The sequence below is a fragment of the Ceratotherium simum genome, chromosome 25, assembly GCF_057802395.1.
Source record: "Ceratotherium simum simum isolate JZ-2026a chromosome 25, ASM5780239v1, whole genome shotgun sequence".
Classification (NCBI taxonomy): Eukaryota; Metazoa; Chordata; class Mammalia; order Perissodactyla; family Rhinocerotidae; genus Ceratotherium; species Ceratotherium simum.
Window position 1 is genome coordinate 43233756 of NC_141924.1, and position 15237 is coordinate 43248992.

The 15237-nt window shown below is 36.6% G+C and overlaps 1 protein-coding gene across 4 annotated transcripts in view; it reads left to right on the forward strand.

The window, feature by feature from the left end:
- Positions 1-15237, forward strand: part of OSBPL8 (oxysterol binding protein like 8) — a 185396-nt gene that overhangs the window by 49525 nt on the left and 120634 nt on the right. For 3 of the 4 annotated variants that reach the window (XM_004417888.2, XM_014795200.2, XM_014795282.2), the window contains one exon: positions 7138-7246. In XM_004417888.2, coding sequence (XP_004417945.1) covers positions 7205-7246 — 42 coding nt within the window. In that variant the 5' untranslated portion in view covers positions 7138-7204. Of the gene's footprint in view, positions 1-7137; positions 7247-15237 lie in introns of those variants that run through there. The other variant, XM_004417889.2, reaches the window with a different exon arrangement.

Consider the following 15237-nt stretch of genomic DNA (forward strand, 5'->3'; position numbering starts at 1 on the left):
TCTAAGGATGCAGTCCTTGAAGGAGGATTTGTACTTTAAAGTCCATGGGCTCTAGTCATTCAAGGCAAGAAACTGTAAAGGTATTAGAAAAAGTATAAAATGCATAAGTTGCAATTTATAACCTTAAAAAAAATACTCTTATAAGGAAAGTAGGAATATAAATTTAACAAATTTATATAAACAAATTTAACAAATTTCAACTAGATAGTCTTAAATGACATATGAACTTTAGTAGTTCAAGAGTCAAGAGAATACCTCTAGTTAGATGAAATCAAGGAAGTCTTCATGAAAAAGGTAATATATGAGCTGGGCTTCACTGGGAAGTTTGGATTTGGTTATACGAGAGAAGTACACTCTGGAAGGAAGAATGTAGGCAAAGGCATGAAAGTATGATGGCACTAGTGTATATGGAGAATAGCAAAAAACTCAATTTGGCTGAGACAGTGGGTCAGAGAAAAGCAAGAAATAACTGTGAGAAAGGCAAGTATAAGCAAAATCATTGTGACCCTCGACACCAGGACAAGATTTGAACTTAACTCTAAATAATAAGAATGGCTGAAGATTTCTGATATTAAATTGACATGATCAGATCTGTGCTTTACATTAACCGAGGCGTAGAACCAATATAACCTATGTAGGTGTGAAGGCAGGAGAAAGAAATAGAAGAAATGAATGCATGAATGCTTTTAAGAAATTTTCCAGTGGAGGCAAAAGAGACTGATGGGACAAATTCTTGATATAAAAGTAAAGCCTTTTACTATCATTAGGTAATTGAAAGGACTAGCTCAAAAGCATAGGTAGAGAGCTTAGTCACAGAAACGATGGTGGCTAGTAGAGAAGAAATCCAAAATTGGAGCTTATAAAATTGCTGTATTCAAAGCAGTTGTGAATATTATTGAATGTTTGTTTCAAAAAAAGATCTGTACAGGTAACTTTAAATCAGTAGTCAGAATTCAAATACTTACAGGACCTAGAAAGGTAGCAAAAATGAGTGAAGCAGTGAAAGCACAGATACAAACATTGTGTGAAAGGTGAGTACAAACTGGAGAGTGCTTGCCTCTTGTACAGTGGGTGGCTGTTGCTCAGCTCACATCAGCCATTGCTCAGCGTTGCCACATCTTCCAGAGGTTCAAGACAAGCCCTCAATCCACATTGTTATGTATGATTTTTCACTTTAAAATATTGGGACTGAAAAAAGTTCCCGATTTAAAAAAGAAAGGACCGAGATCATAGCCAGTTGCCTGACATTTTGTGACCTTTGCTTTACATACTGAATTCCTTGTCGTGTATGGTTTCATTATGATTTTGTTTACATACAGCTTTTGAGAGCTATCTGTTGCTAAAATATAATATACTTATAACTGAACCAAATCTCCCCTTAGAATTTTTCTGCAAAACTAAATACTGATTTTAAAAAAGTCATTTGAGAAGTATATATTGCCACTCTTTGGCTAACAAACATTTATCACATGCCAGCTGCTAGGAATACATTCATGTCTTTAAAAATTAAATATGATCACCACATTTTCCTCCCCATTTTGCTGTCTGAGACTTCACTCTGCTATGTTATTCATATTATGTGTCAACTCAACGAAAACAATCCATGTAAATTCATGTGTTCCTTATTAGTTAATATTTTTGATATAAAAATGCACAATCCTAACACATTACCCTTTGTGTAAGTTATAGGAAGAAATGTATTATGAGTGTCTTCAATTACTGGAGAATCTGAATAAGGTTTTGTCTTAACTGTACCTTTTGTATCCTGAGTCATAAAGGTACACTAAAAAGTGTTCAGTAGAAGTTGGTTCAAGGAAAGAAGAAAAAAAGAAAACCTATAGAGAAGAATTTAGAAGAAGCTAGGATCAAAAAGTGAGGGGAACATGCTGCCTCAGCAAAAGGGATAAAGTTAGTAGTGAGACATATTCTGAGTAAAGGAAGAAGCTATTTTTAGGGTCCAGTGTGTGTAAGTGTAGCTAAACAAAGGAGAGTGTGTGATGGCAAGTCTTGGGGTCACCAGAAAAAATTCCTCTATCATGCTTACAAATGTACTGCTTACACATATGACATTAACACTGAAACACTACACCAGGGGTCACCAAACTGCCGTACTCCTGTTTTTATAAATACAGTCTCTCAGGCTCAGTTGTTGACATTTTATCTCTGATTGCCTCCATGGTGCAACAGCAGAGCTACATAGTTGCAATAGAGAGCCTATGGCCTGTAAAATGGAAAGTAAAACTTGTTTACTGTCTGGCCCTTTAGATTAAGAAAGTGTGCTGACCCCTGTGCTGCGCAGACATGGTGCAACATCTATCTCCCTTTAATAAAAGACAACAATCAGAATAGTGTCGCCTGCTTAGTTCATGTATTGTGGAATATGGGAAGCACATTACTGAAATGTACGTGACTGACTACAAGTCTCTGTATCAGGTGCATACAGTTAAAGGTACTGGTTCATATTCAAGCCTGAATATTCATAATACCCATTAAAAGTGGAGGATGAACAAGGAGAAATGCCTTCAATCTTAATAATCTGACGGTCCTTACCCATTGAGATATAAAAGGATACTCTCATGCTAGAGATAGACCCAGTGGGTCTATACTACAGAGTATTCATTCGTCAGTGTGACTGGACAACTGAGGATCACCAGACACTTGAAGAAAACCAATAGGACAAAAGAGAAGGATCAAGATGAAGGAACTTAAAATGACTTTAGAAGAAACAGGATTCCCTGGACAGAAGAGCACCGAACAGCAGAGCACTTAGAAAAGCTAGCTTGTATTCTTAGAAAGATCCAAAAGAATACTACAACCAAAGTGAGAGCAGATTACTAATGTGTAATCAGGAAATAAGGAAGTCACTTTTTTTAAATTAAAAAATCAGTGACAAAAATAAAAAGTCAGTAGATGGGCTGAGGAATAAAATGGACTAAAGACCAATTTGGTGATCTGGGAAGTAAAGTTGATAAAATACTTCAGGATGTAGAACACAAAAATACAATAAATGGAAAATACAAAATTGAAATTAAGAAACGTGGATGTCTAATATTTCCCTAATACAAATTCTAGCAAGAGAGAACAGAGAAGAGAAAGGAAGAAATAACAGAAAAAGCAGAAGAAAACTTCTCCAAACTGGAGGAAGGTAGTCTCCAGTCTGAAAAGAACTCCTTGAGAACCAACAGGATTAATCAAGATGACCCCCACCTAGACAAATTCTTGTGTGATTTCGTAACTGAATTCCTGTATGTTTCCAATGAAGATGGAAGAATAACATATGTCATTCAGTGATCGTTTTTCTTCTTGTTTAACTGAGTAGGGTAGATGTAATTGTTCTTTGCCTTTTATGAATAATTTCTCAAAGGGCTGGAGAATAGAGATATATTATCAGATTTACATAATATTTTGGTATCCATTGTTTGGTTACAGTTCTGTATTTTAAAGTGTCAATCATATGGCAGCAGCAGACTTCCATACTATACACTTGCCCCTAAGAACTTCTGACTTTGAGCTCCCACAGCACTTTGTTCAAACGTCTTATATAGTACTTGTGTAGTAATTTATTTACATTAGATCCTCTATTGGGTTGAATTTCTTTGTTTGGGAGGCATGCAGTAAAACTGTAAAATGATTGAGCTAGATGGGCTATTTTATTGTTTACTAATCATGTTCTTAGTAATGTTGCTGAATTTTTATCTTCTGTTGATGTCTTCTGTGTATAACATATAGCTTACAGGAACTGGGTAAAAGTTGGTTTATAGAAAAGCAAGGAAATAGCTAGAATATTGAGACAGGGAATAACAGCCTTTTAATTTTAAATTTAATTAATGGACCCAAGATGGAATTAAATATGCTCTTATTACCTCCCCCACAAATGTCTTATCAATCAACAAGTTTGCAGTACAGAGAGGTCAGCTCTGCTGAGGTGAACTACATGAGCCTGAGAAGTTCTGAAATCCGTTCTTTGACATCAGTCCACTCCCCTAGTGATCTGATTCAGTGTCATGGCTTGTAGACATGCCATGCCATCAGTATGCCAACTCCCAAATTTATATCTCTAGCCTAGACCTCTTGCCTGAGCTCCAAGCTCTTATATCCGACTGCCTGCTCGACGTGTCCATTTCAATAACGAATAGACATCTCCAACTTAACACACTAAACTTCAACTAAACTTCTGATCTATGTTTACCCCCAACCCCTCCCCAACAAAAAACCGTTATTCTCCCAGTAGTCTTCCCCATCTCATTTGATGGCCAGTATCCTTCCAGCCATTCAAGCCAAAAATCTTGTTCATTACTGCTTCCTTTCTCTTTCTCACTCCATAGTCAATCCTTCAGGAAATCCTGTTGCATCTACTTTCAAAATACATGTAGAATTCTACTACTTCTCAGTATCTTTATGGCTTTCATTGTCATCCTAGTATCGTTGTCTCTCTCCTGGGTTACTGCAATAGCCTCTTAACTGAACTTTCAATTTCTACCCTTTCCTCACTACTGCAGTCATTATCAACACAGAGAGAAACTTTAAAAATGTTAAGTCAGATCATGTTATTCCTTCCTCAGAACCCTCCAGTGGCTTCTCATATCACTTAGAGTAAAAGGCTAAGATCTACAATGACCTGCAGGACCCAGTATGATCTTCTACTTTGTTCTCTTACCTCAGTGATCACATCTGCTGCTGTTCTTCCCTTTGCTCACCTTGTTTTAGCCACGTTGCTTTCTTGCTATTTCTCAAACTTACAAGTTCTATACTTAGGACTGGCTGTTCTCTCTGACCTGAAAACTCTTTCTTCAGGTATCCACATGGCTAATTTCCTCTGTCCTTCAAATCTTTGATCAGATGTCACCTTTCTCATGAGACCTACCATGAACATCCTATTGAAAATTGTAATCCTTTCCTCTCTGATTGTTCCAACCTAGTTTTTTTCCCATAGCATCACCTTTTAACATATATATAACTTATTAATTTATTATATTTATTGTTTATCTCCTCCTTTTAGATTATAAGCTCCATGAGAGCAGCGTTTTTTGTTTGTTTTGCTTATTGATGTATTTCAAGTGGTTAGTATAATGCCGAGGAATGAGTGAATTCCTAAAATGGAATGGATAGATGAGAAAATTGGTAAAATATGTTTGAAATTGAAGCTTCCTATGGGAGTTTTGTTATTTTGTTATTAATATTGCCAGTTTCTAGAATATGATGTCTATCAGTATTCAGATATGAATTTTATTTTGTATCCCATAGACATAAATAATTTTTGTATTGTTTGCTGTTTTGGGTTATTACTTTATTTATTCATATAGGTAATTGAATTGACAGTATTAGTTTAGTACAACAAATGTTTGTTAAATGTCTACCGTGAACTAGCACTGGATAGACAGATCAGTAAAACACAGTCTCTGTCCTTGAAGAGATTGATTGGATCATAAGAACAAATAATTACAGTGCATTTTAATATATGTAGTGAGGAAGTGTGCATAAGGTTTATAAGTTGAAAGTCAACTTAGCTTGGGCTAATCTTATTGGTTATATCAAAGAAACCAAATGACAGCCCTCCAAAGCCCATGTAAAAAGTATCTTCACCAGCATTTATATGTCAGTGCAGTCTTTTATACTTGGCAGAAATAAGAAAATGTTTTTGGAACTCCAAGAAATGACCAGAAGTCTACCAATTTGTTGTTTTTGGTTTTGTTAGCTGTCTTAAGGAAGAATTATTAGACTAGTTATAGAGCCTTCTGAATATATACAGTTACTATAGGAGTTCAGCTTGGAGAAAAAGGCTTGTGAGGAAGACATACTTCTAAGACTTTTCAAAATAAAAATAAGTATAAAAGTAATACATGTTCATTGTAAAAATTGAAAAATACAGAAACACAAGGAGTACTTTATATATAATGTTCTATCATTTGCTTTTTCCAGCTATGTGTTGTGCTCTTGTTTCCAGTTTGGTATATATAGATCTTTCTCATTAAAAATTGTTGCATGAGGGCCGGCCCGGTGGCTTAGCGGTTAAGTGTGCGCACTCCGCTACTGGCGGCCCGGGTTCGGATCCTGGGTGCGCACTGACGCACCACTTCTCCGGCCATGCTGAGGCCGCGTCCCACGTACAGCAACTAGAAGGATGTGCAACTATGACATATAACTATCTACTGGGGCTTTGGGGAAAAAAAAGAGGAGGATTGGCAATAGATGTTAGCTCAGGGCGGGTCTTCCTCAGCAAAATAAAAAGAGGAGGATTAGCACGGATGTTAGCTCAGGGCTCATCTTCCTCACAAAAAAAAAAAATTGTTGCATGATATTCCATTATATCTCTGTAATATAATTTAAGCAAACTCCTAATGATTGACATTAAAGTTGTTTCCAGTTTTTCCCATCATATCTGTTACTTTGTTGGATGTGTTTATTTATAAATCTTTGTGCATTTATATAAGTATACATGTGGGTAATTCCTAGCCTTGAAGTTTTTGGATGAAAGCGTATATATTTCAAATGGTCCTCCAAAAGATTTATTTATTTATTTTTTTAATTTATTTTTTCCCCCCAAAGCCCCAGTAGATAGTTGTATGTCACAGCTGCACATCCTTCTAGTTGCTGTATGTGGGACGCGACCTCAGCATGGCCAGAGAAGTGGTGCGTCGGTGCATGCCTAGCGCCAGCAGCGGAGCGCACGCACTTAACCACTAAGCCACGGGGCCGGCCTCAAAAGATTTATATTCTTATCACAAAAGTATATGAGGATACCTGTTTTCCTACATTCTCACCAGTGTTGGATATTAGAACACTTTTTAGTTTTTGCCAATGTAATGTTGAAAAAAATTATATCTAATTTTATTTCATTAATTATAAGCTGTCTTAAGCATCTTTTCAAATTTTGAACAGTCTCATGTCTTTAACCTTGCTCTTGCTATTCCTCTTCAACTTGGAATATTTTCTTTTTTTCTTCCATTTTTCTCTGAACCTTTATCATTCTTCAAGTCCATGTCAAAATCTGTTTTTTCCGTTATTGGATTTCCCAGTAACCTCAGCGTAAAATGATTTCTCCCTCCTAATATAATCCTATAATGTAATTCTAATGCTCTATTTTCCACTTATCACAATTTTATACCAGTCCTAATACATATGATTTTCTTCTTCTAGGCTTTCTGAATTTACAGGATGGCTGAACATTAATGGAAAGAGAAGCATAAACCTATCTTCTTTCACTATGGAGGCAGCTTTGGTAGATGGAGAACCTGACCGAACTTCGGTAAGTGGTTCAAATACAGCATAGTAAGGTACTATCATCCACAGCTATAAGTGTTTGATGGAAGCCATCATTTTATTTTAAAACTGTATTTAAAACAAACTTTTAAAAGAATATTTTAAAATAATACTTTAACTCTTCTGTTGATATAAAAATTGCAGGTAGTTTAAAGCTTGTTGAAGCACAACTGAGTCAGTTTTCTGAAATTTCTGCCCTATTTCCTCCCACTGTTCCCTCACCTTTGCAGCCGTATAGTGTAAGGCATACTGATATAATAATTTGTGTTTATGTTTTTCCCAAAAAACTTTGTCTTAGTGAAATCAAGAGGATGTTAACAGTTGAGGAAATTAAATGCCTCTAAATCTCAAATCACGTGCAGCTATGAGCAGATGGAGAGAATGACACAAAATTAATTAAGAATTAAGAGCAGTTGCCACATATATTCTTTCTATAAAAGTATAAAGTTTTAATAAACATTGCTGCCTTGTGATTGTGATTGAATTGTATTCTGAAGTTAAAATAAATAAGTAGGGGTAGTGGATAAGTGTATCTTATCCAATAAGTAAAAATAAAATTCACCAGAAGGGTAGATTAAATGATGATTTGTCATTGTACAAAAATGTTTGGCTCTAGGATAATGTGATTTTCAGTTCTCCTGTTGCATTTTGAGACATTCCATTAAATATTGATTTATAGACTCTCTGTGAGGAATGTTTCTGCTACCTAAAGTAAGGTTGCTACGGGGTAACATGTGGTCAGCTGGTAGCTCTATCATTTGTTAGGTGGTAGATTCTTTGACAAATTTATATTTGTTGGAATGATGCGGAGGCTGACTTTTCTATCCTTCACATTGCTATGGAGTTGAGAGACACTGTTATATTGAGGTGTTTGTAAATTTTAACTTAGTAAATATCCTTTGTTCAGGCTGAAAGGTAGGAACTTTGCTTACTTGTATTAACTTGGTCCCGACGTTTCTTGAATTTCTGGTTCAAACTTGTTTTAGTTTCTTAAATGGTGAAAAAAAGTTAAACTTTAAAATAACTTGTTAATAGAGAGTCAAATGGGCATGGAAATAACTTGATTTATGAAGAAGATTTTGTCACGGCAATTATAAATGGAAAATTGATGGTAGGTTGTTTTATTTTTACTATGATTTCAGCAAAAAGTTAAGATTAAAGCCTTGTCTTAGAACATGATGTTTACTTTTCTCTAAATAGCTTCTTATTTCAAGCTAATGGACTTTCTTAAGTTCTTTTAGTTGAAATATTTTTAATCTCTTAATGATAATAAAAATGCTAGTAATAATAATAATTGCTATTTTCTAAGTGTATGTTTTGTGAGACTGTCCTCATAACAGCCGTTAAAGGTAGATATTTGTTTATCCTCTCTTTCATAGATAGGGAAATAGGCTCAGGGAGGTTAATTACCTTCTCTAAGAGCTCACAGCTTAAGTCGGGGAGCTGAAGTTTGTTTGTCTTTGAATATTTACTTTGCCATTAAGGATTGACTTCGTACCTGTCTTTCTGAATAGAATTGCTTAAAATTTATTGTTACCTTTTAAAATAAGTAGATAGTATTAAATTCTGTACCAGAATACCTGTGCTGTATTAATAAAGTCTTAATCATTTTTTATTTTAAATTCTGTTGATATTGAGAGGTTGGAGTAAGTTATTTAAAAAGCAGTGAGAGCACTTTTCTTCTTTTCATTAAGTTTCTTCTATGAAATATTGTAGCTCACTTTAGAGAGAATACCAATAATTTAAATATGAACTGCTGAAATATTCTGTATTTAAGACTAATCTTGAGGTCTACTTTTGAGTTACTTATTTATAGAATATAACCTTTGAACCACATGGCCTAAGCTAGTTACTATTTAGATCTAGGAGAAGTGGGGTAAGAACATGGGCTCTGTAGACGTTTAGCTAGTTGTTAAAATCCAAGTTCTGTTGCTTAATCCTATGACCTAGTTAATTAAATCTTCAAGTTTCCAGTTTCCTCATCTATTAAATAAAGATAATAGTAAATAGTAAAAAGAACTCCCAGAGTTCTTTTGAGTTTTAATTGAGATAATATATCTATAAAGTCCCTATTACAAAGCTACACACATTGTAAACATGCAATAAATAAAAGCTACTATTGTTATTGTTAATATAACTATTAATATTAAGCCTTCTCTTCTAAAAGATAAATAATTAGAAGACCAGAGAGACAATAAAATACATTGAAAAAAACCCTAGGCTATTCATTAATTTTGGCTTTACAGTGTCTCTGAATCTCAGTTTTTCTACCTAAAATATTGAGGCAAATATTCTACTTCAATAAAAAATATATAGGCAAGAATACTTGTCCTGCTTACTTGATATGGACAAATATGATCTAGTGAAACCAGAAAGGTCTTTGAAAATATAAAGCAGTGTGTCAGTATGAGATGGTAGTGTTTATTTATTTATTTATTTATTTTTTGTGAGGAAGACCAGCCCTGAGCTAACATCTGATGCCAATCCTCCCCTTTTTTGCTGAGGAAGACTGGCCCTGGGCTAACATCCCTGCCCATCTTCCTCTACTTTATATGGGATGCTGCCACAGCATGGCTTAACAAGTGGTGCGTTGGTGTGTGCCCGGGATCTGAACCGGCGAACCCCGGGCCGCCGCAGTGGAGCGTGCGCACCTAACCGCTTGCGCCACTGGGCCGGCCCCAAGATTGTAGTGTTTTTAAAAATCTGATTGCATGCACTGGTTTTTAAAGTATTATTAGTAAACTTTTTTTAAATGCACCCTTTGTACAAAGTACTGAGCCAGATGAAGGGGATGCTGAGAGATATACAATGTAGTCTGTCTGAATTATGTTTATTTTGGGAAGACTAGGTAGAGAGATGGATAGGTAAGGCAATAACAGCATTTACTAAGTGTTAGATGAAGGACATATACAATGCATAGTTTACAAGCTGTGAAGATTGGATGGTTGCTATACACTGGGGTAGTTAGAGAAGCTTTCTTAAGAGAACATAAACTTTGAGTAGCACAAGTAGTAGGGACCATAGGAGTGAAAATGAGGAAGGGAGGATAGCAAGGGGCAAGGCTAAATGGGGAATTAATTGCTCAAGGGGTATTCAGGGAAAAATGAGTAGAAAAATTGATTAAGATAGATTGGAAGGTAGTGATATTTACAGGAATAATGATTGATGTGGCAGATAGAGACTAAACTTATGGAAGGCTTTGAGTGCCAGACCAGGGATTTTGAACTTGGTCCTGTAGGCAGTGATATGTCATTGACTATTTTTATGTAGTTGGATAAGATGAATCTGGAAGCAGGATATAAAATGATTTGGAGGAGAGATAAAGATATTAATTAAGATACTATTATAGTAGTCTTGGTGTGAAGATGTGAAAGCTTGGACTCAGTCTGACTTTGGTGTTCATTCATTTAATTTTCTTCTTTCACATGCGAGTACTCTTTCTATTTTTTAAAAATTCATTTGCTTCTTCATGATTCCAGTTGCCTGTAGTTCTATTTTTCTGGTAGTGTTGTTTGTCTTAGGTGGTAAAATACTGAAAAACATGGATTAAATTTCTCTATGTGGCACTAGTATACTTTAGGACACAAATGTACATTTAATATATGTCTTAAAATATTTTGTAGAAGTCCAGGATTTATATCACTTGAGAAATTAACCTCTAAGGAATTGTTGATGCAAATAATAAATGACCATTCTATAGATGAGAGGGATAAGGTGAGCTTTACTTGAGCCAGGCTGAGGACTATAATCCAGAAAGACAGTCTCCACAAAGGAAGAAAGCATTCCGGAGAAGCATGGTTTTCAGTACGGTTTTATACCTTTTTAGAACAAAGAACATATGTTAAACACACGCAGGCTAAATATTCATCAGAATTTCAAAGAGATATTCAGCTGTAAATGAGCAAGTCAGCATGACCCTGATGTCCGGAGAGGGAACTTATCTTCAGGAGTACTGATGTGAGCATTGCTAATACTACCGTAGGAGGGGAAGAATGCATCTTTGTCTTCAAAGAGTGCGGTCTTTTGCTTTGAGATGATGTTTAATGCATTCTTTATTTTAATGGTTAAAGCAGAGGTACACTGTGTGTTTGATAGGTCATAAGTCAGGTTTTAGTTTAGGCCAGAATAGCTATCCCATATACCTCAATATGTGCAAATTTCTTATCAAAATGCTTAAAGTGTAGGAGTCAATTTTTATTAATAGATTGAGGTAGACTAAATATGTGAGATATCCTTTTAGATTTAAAAAAATTTGAATATGTTCCTTACCTTAAGGAAAGTCTTACATCTTTTGAATATCTTATGTGTTGTTTCTGTTACCAGAGGAAACTGCTTTATAAGGTCTATAAGAAGTCAAAATCTTTTGTTATATTAAAAATTGATAATATAAATGACTTTTTTTAAAAGGGAATAAAATTTTTTGAAATATGCATGAATCTTTGTAGTATTATAAGGAGCTCTCAACTGAGGAAATCTTCCTTAAGATTCTAATTTAAATTGGGTACTTTTAATCCAAGACTTTCTGAAGTGGAAGAAACTGCAAAGATGATTTAGTTCAGTAATTCTCAGAATGTAGTGAGTAAATGAGTGTCTTCCTGATGGGCCTAGAGATAATCCAACTTCCTGAACCTTTGATTTTACATACTTAACTAGGTAAGCTTTTCATGATTACTGTGATTTGGTGCTCATAAAGTAAAATTGGTATTTTATTAGAGTTTATTGAGAGTTTTAAATCATAGTCCAAGAAGTGTGGCTACTATATATAACATTTGGCAACATTGTACAGCTTGTGTATATGGGCATGCAAATTAATGAAATTGCTCCAATTTTTGGTAAGATTGGGTATTATTTTTAGTGGGTCACAGTTTTTAAATGTTGCTTTTTTTTTTTTTTGTGAGGAAGATCGGCCCTGAGCTAACATCTGCATCTGCCAATCCTCTTTTTTTTTTTTCTTTTTTGCTGAGGAAGACTGGCCCTGAGCTAACATCCGTGCCCATCTTCCTCCACTTTATATGGGACACCGCCACAACATGGCTTGCCAAGCAGTGCGTCGGTGCGCACCTGGGATCCAAACCAGTGAACCTCGGGCTGCCGCAGCGGGGCGCGCGCACTTAACCGCTTGTGCCACCGGGCCGGCCCCTAAATGTTGCTATTTTTGTTATGAATATCAATAGTTTACCGTCATCATTATCTTTATTGATTTAGTACATTGTGTGTTGTTGGTGATAGCATATTTGTAGTGCCAGTATTTTTGGTGTATAGTTTCCTGGTAACTGGTCTTTAGGACGTTTATGCATTCAAGTCAATTATAAATTATCCATATGCCAATTACTAATCCTCCCAAAGGATTCTTGTACAGTGGCGCTTGGTTGTTCTTGTTAGATTCCACCCCCCACCGGAACGTGGGAACAGATGAAGAAGAAGGGCTGTAAAGTCTCTTGTCTCATCTATAATAAAGGAGCCTCAAAGTTTGAGGGCCACCAAACTTGGTACATATTCTCATCTGATATTTGAATATCCTTTGAGACCTGCCTGCTAAGTGTTTGGCTAATGCTTAAATACTTCAGGATTGCCTCACTAGAGGTCTGTTTGATTTTCTTCCCGTTTCACAAAGACTGTGCTACCAGCAGAGCCTTTTGCAAACCTCTGAGTCCCCCTTAGTCTTTGTGGGAAACTTGGAGATCATTTAGTTTAATGATCTGCCTAATGTAAGAATTCTATCTACAGTATTCCCCGACAGCTGGTCGTCCAGCCTCGGCATGAACACATGTAGTTACAGATAACTCAGTGTCTCAAAAGGCAGCTGAGGGCCGGCCCTGTGGCTCAGCGGTTGAGTGCGCGTGCTCTGCTGCTGGCGGCCCGGGTTTGGATCTGGGAGTGCACTAGCGCACCACTTCTCAGGCCACGCTGAGGCTGCGTCCACATACAGCAACTAGAAGGATGTGCAACTGTGACATACAACTATCTACTGGGGCTTTGGGGAAAAAAAAAAAAGGAGGAGGATTGGCAATAAATGTTAGCTCAGAGCCGGTCTTCCTAAGCAAAAAGAGGAGGATTAGCACGGATGTTAGCTCAGGGCTGATCTTCCTCACAAAAAAAAAAAAAAAAAAAGGCAGCTGAAATCATTACGCTTGAGCTGAAATAGGCTTCTGTGTTCAATTTCACCATTGGTCATTATGTGGGTTTCCTATTTTGCTGTAACAAGTTACCACAAATTTAGTGGCTTAAAACAATACAGGTTTATCATCTTTCAGTTCTGGATATCAGAAGTCTAAAAGCAAGATGTTGTGTTCCTTCTGGAGGCTCTGAGGGGAGAACCCATTTCCTTGTTTTTTATCAGTGTCTACAGGTTGCATTCATTCATCGCCTCATAGCCCCTTCCTCTTATCACTTCAACCTCTGGCTTTTGTTGTCACATCTCTTGCTATTCACTCTTACCTTCTTGCTTCCCTCTTTTTTTTTTTTTTTTTTTTGGTGAGGAAGATTAGCACTGAACTAACATCTGTCGCCAATCCTCCTCTTTTTGCTGAGGAAAACTGGCCCTGGGCTAACATCCATGCCCATCTTCCTCTGTTTTATATGGGAGGCTGCCACAGCATGGCTTGACAAATGGTGCGTCAGTGCACACCCAGGATCCAAACCCCGGGCTGCCGCAACAGAGTGTGCACACTTAACCGCTATGCCACCGGGCCGGGCCCGTGCCTCTGTCTTATAAGGACCCTTGTGATTATGTTGGGCCCACTCAGATAATCCAGGATAACTGCCCTATCTCAAGATCCTTAACTTTCACAGTGCAAAGTCCCTTGTACCATGTAAGGTAACACAGGTTCCAGGGATTAGGATGTGGACATCTTTGGGAGGCTATTATTTTGCCTACCACAGTCATAGTACTAGCCTTTGTGCATCCCAGTCTAGTGGAATGGGTCCTGCTGCTGGATAATCCAAAGTCTGTGGTCTGGTGGGGCATCTCACCTGGGGAGTTACCAGTTAGATTGAGCCTTGAATACTAATTTTACAGTTTGGGATTTTTGTTTTTAAGGTAATGGCAAGCCATTGAATTTCTTTTTTTGAGCAGAGAAACAACCTGTTCAGAGTTGTGGTTTACTTGGCAGAATTATGGAATATTGGAGGGGCAACAACTGAACATTAAAGTTATTTAGGGTGTTTTGGAATATCCCAATGCTCAGGCTGCACCCCTATTCAATTGAATTAGAGTCTCAGAGGGTGAGATGCAGACATCAGTACTTTTTAAAGTCTTTTAGGTGATTTCAATGCACGACTAAGGTTGAGAACCATAGAAATAGAGACAGTTAGCCCAGGGAACAAGTTAGCATGCAGTTGTGTAATCTGTGTAAAAGGCAATTAAAATCTGTAGAGTAGTAGTAGCTGAGTAGAAAATATGTCCCTTCTGGATTTTACTTTTTTCCCTAAATTTCTAGAATCTGCACTCTCCACATTTGGGTTACTGTATTTGTGTGGAGAGAAAAAAAGTTATTTTTTGCACACTTACTGTGTGCCCTGACCTGGGCTTGATGTCTCACACACTTTCTCATTTAATCCTCTCCATAGTACTGTGAGGTGGGTATTACTGTGTTTTTAGAGATGAAGAAACTGAGGCTCTGAAGGGGTTAGTAATTTTCCTAAAATCACATAGCTAGTCAGGAGGTTGTGTTAGGATTTAATCGATACTCTCATTCTTTTATTCTTGTCATTGACTGTAAAAGCTAATGTTTTTATGTTATAAACTGATCTATGTTACACCTAGCCTTTTAAACATCTTTTAAAGTTTTTGTGTGCGTTATCTAATATAATGTATACTTTGAAAAGTATGTGATACTTGTTCTATTTTATTTAACCCAAAGCTTTGTTCTCCTATAACTAATTTTGACTTTTTCTATCTGGGGTGAATATTTTGGCATTTAGGCACCACATACCAGTAGTTGCTGAGACATCAGGATCAGTTGCTAACTGCCTTTT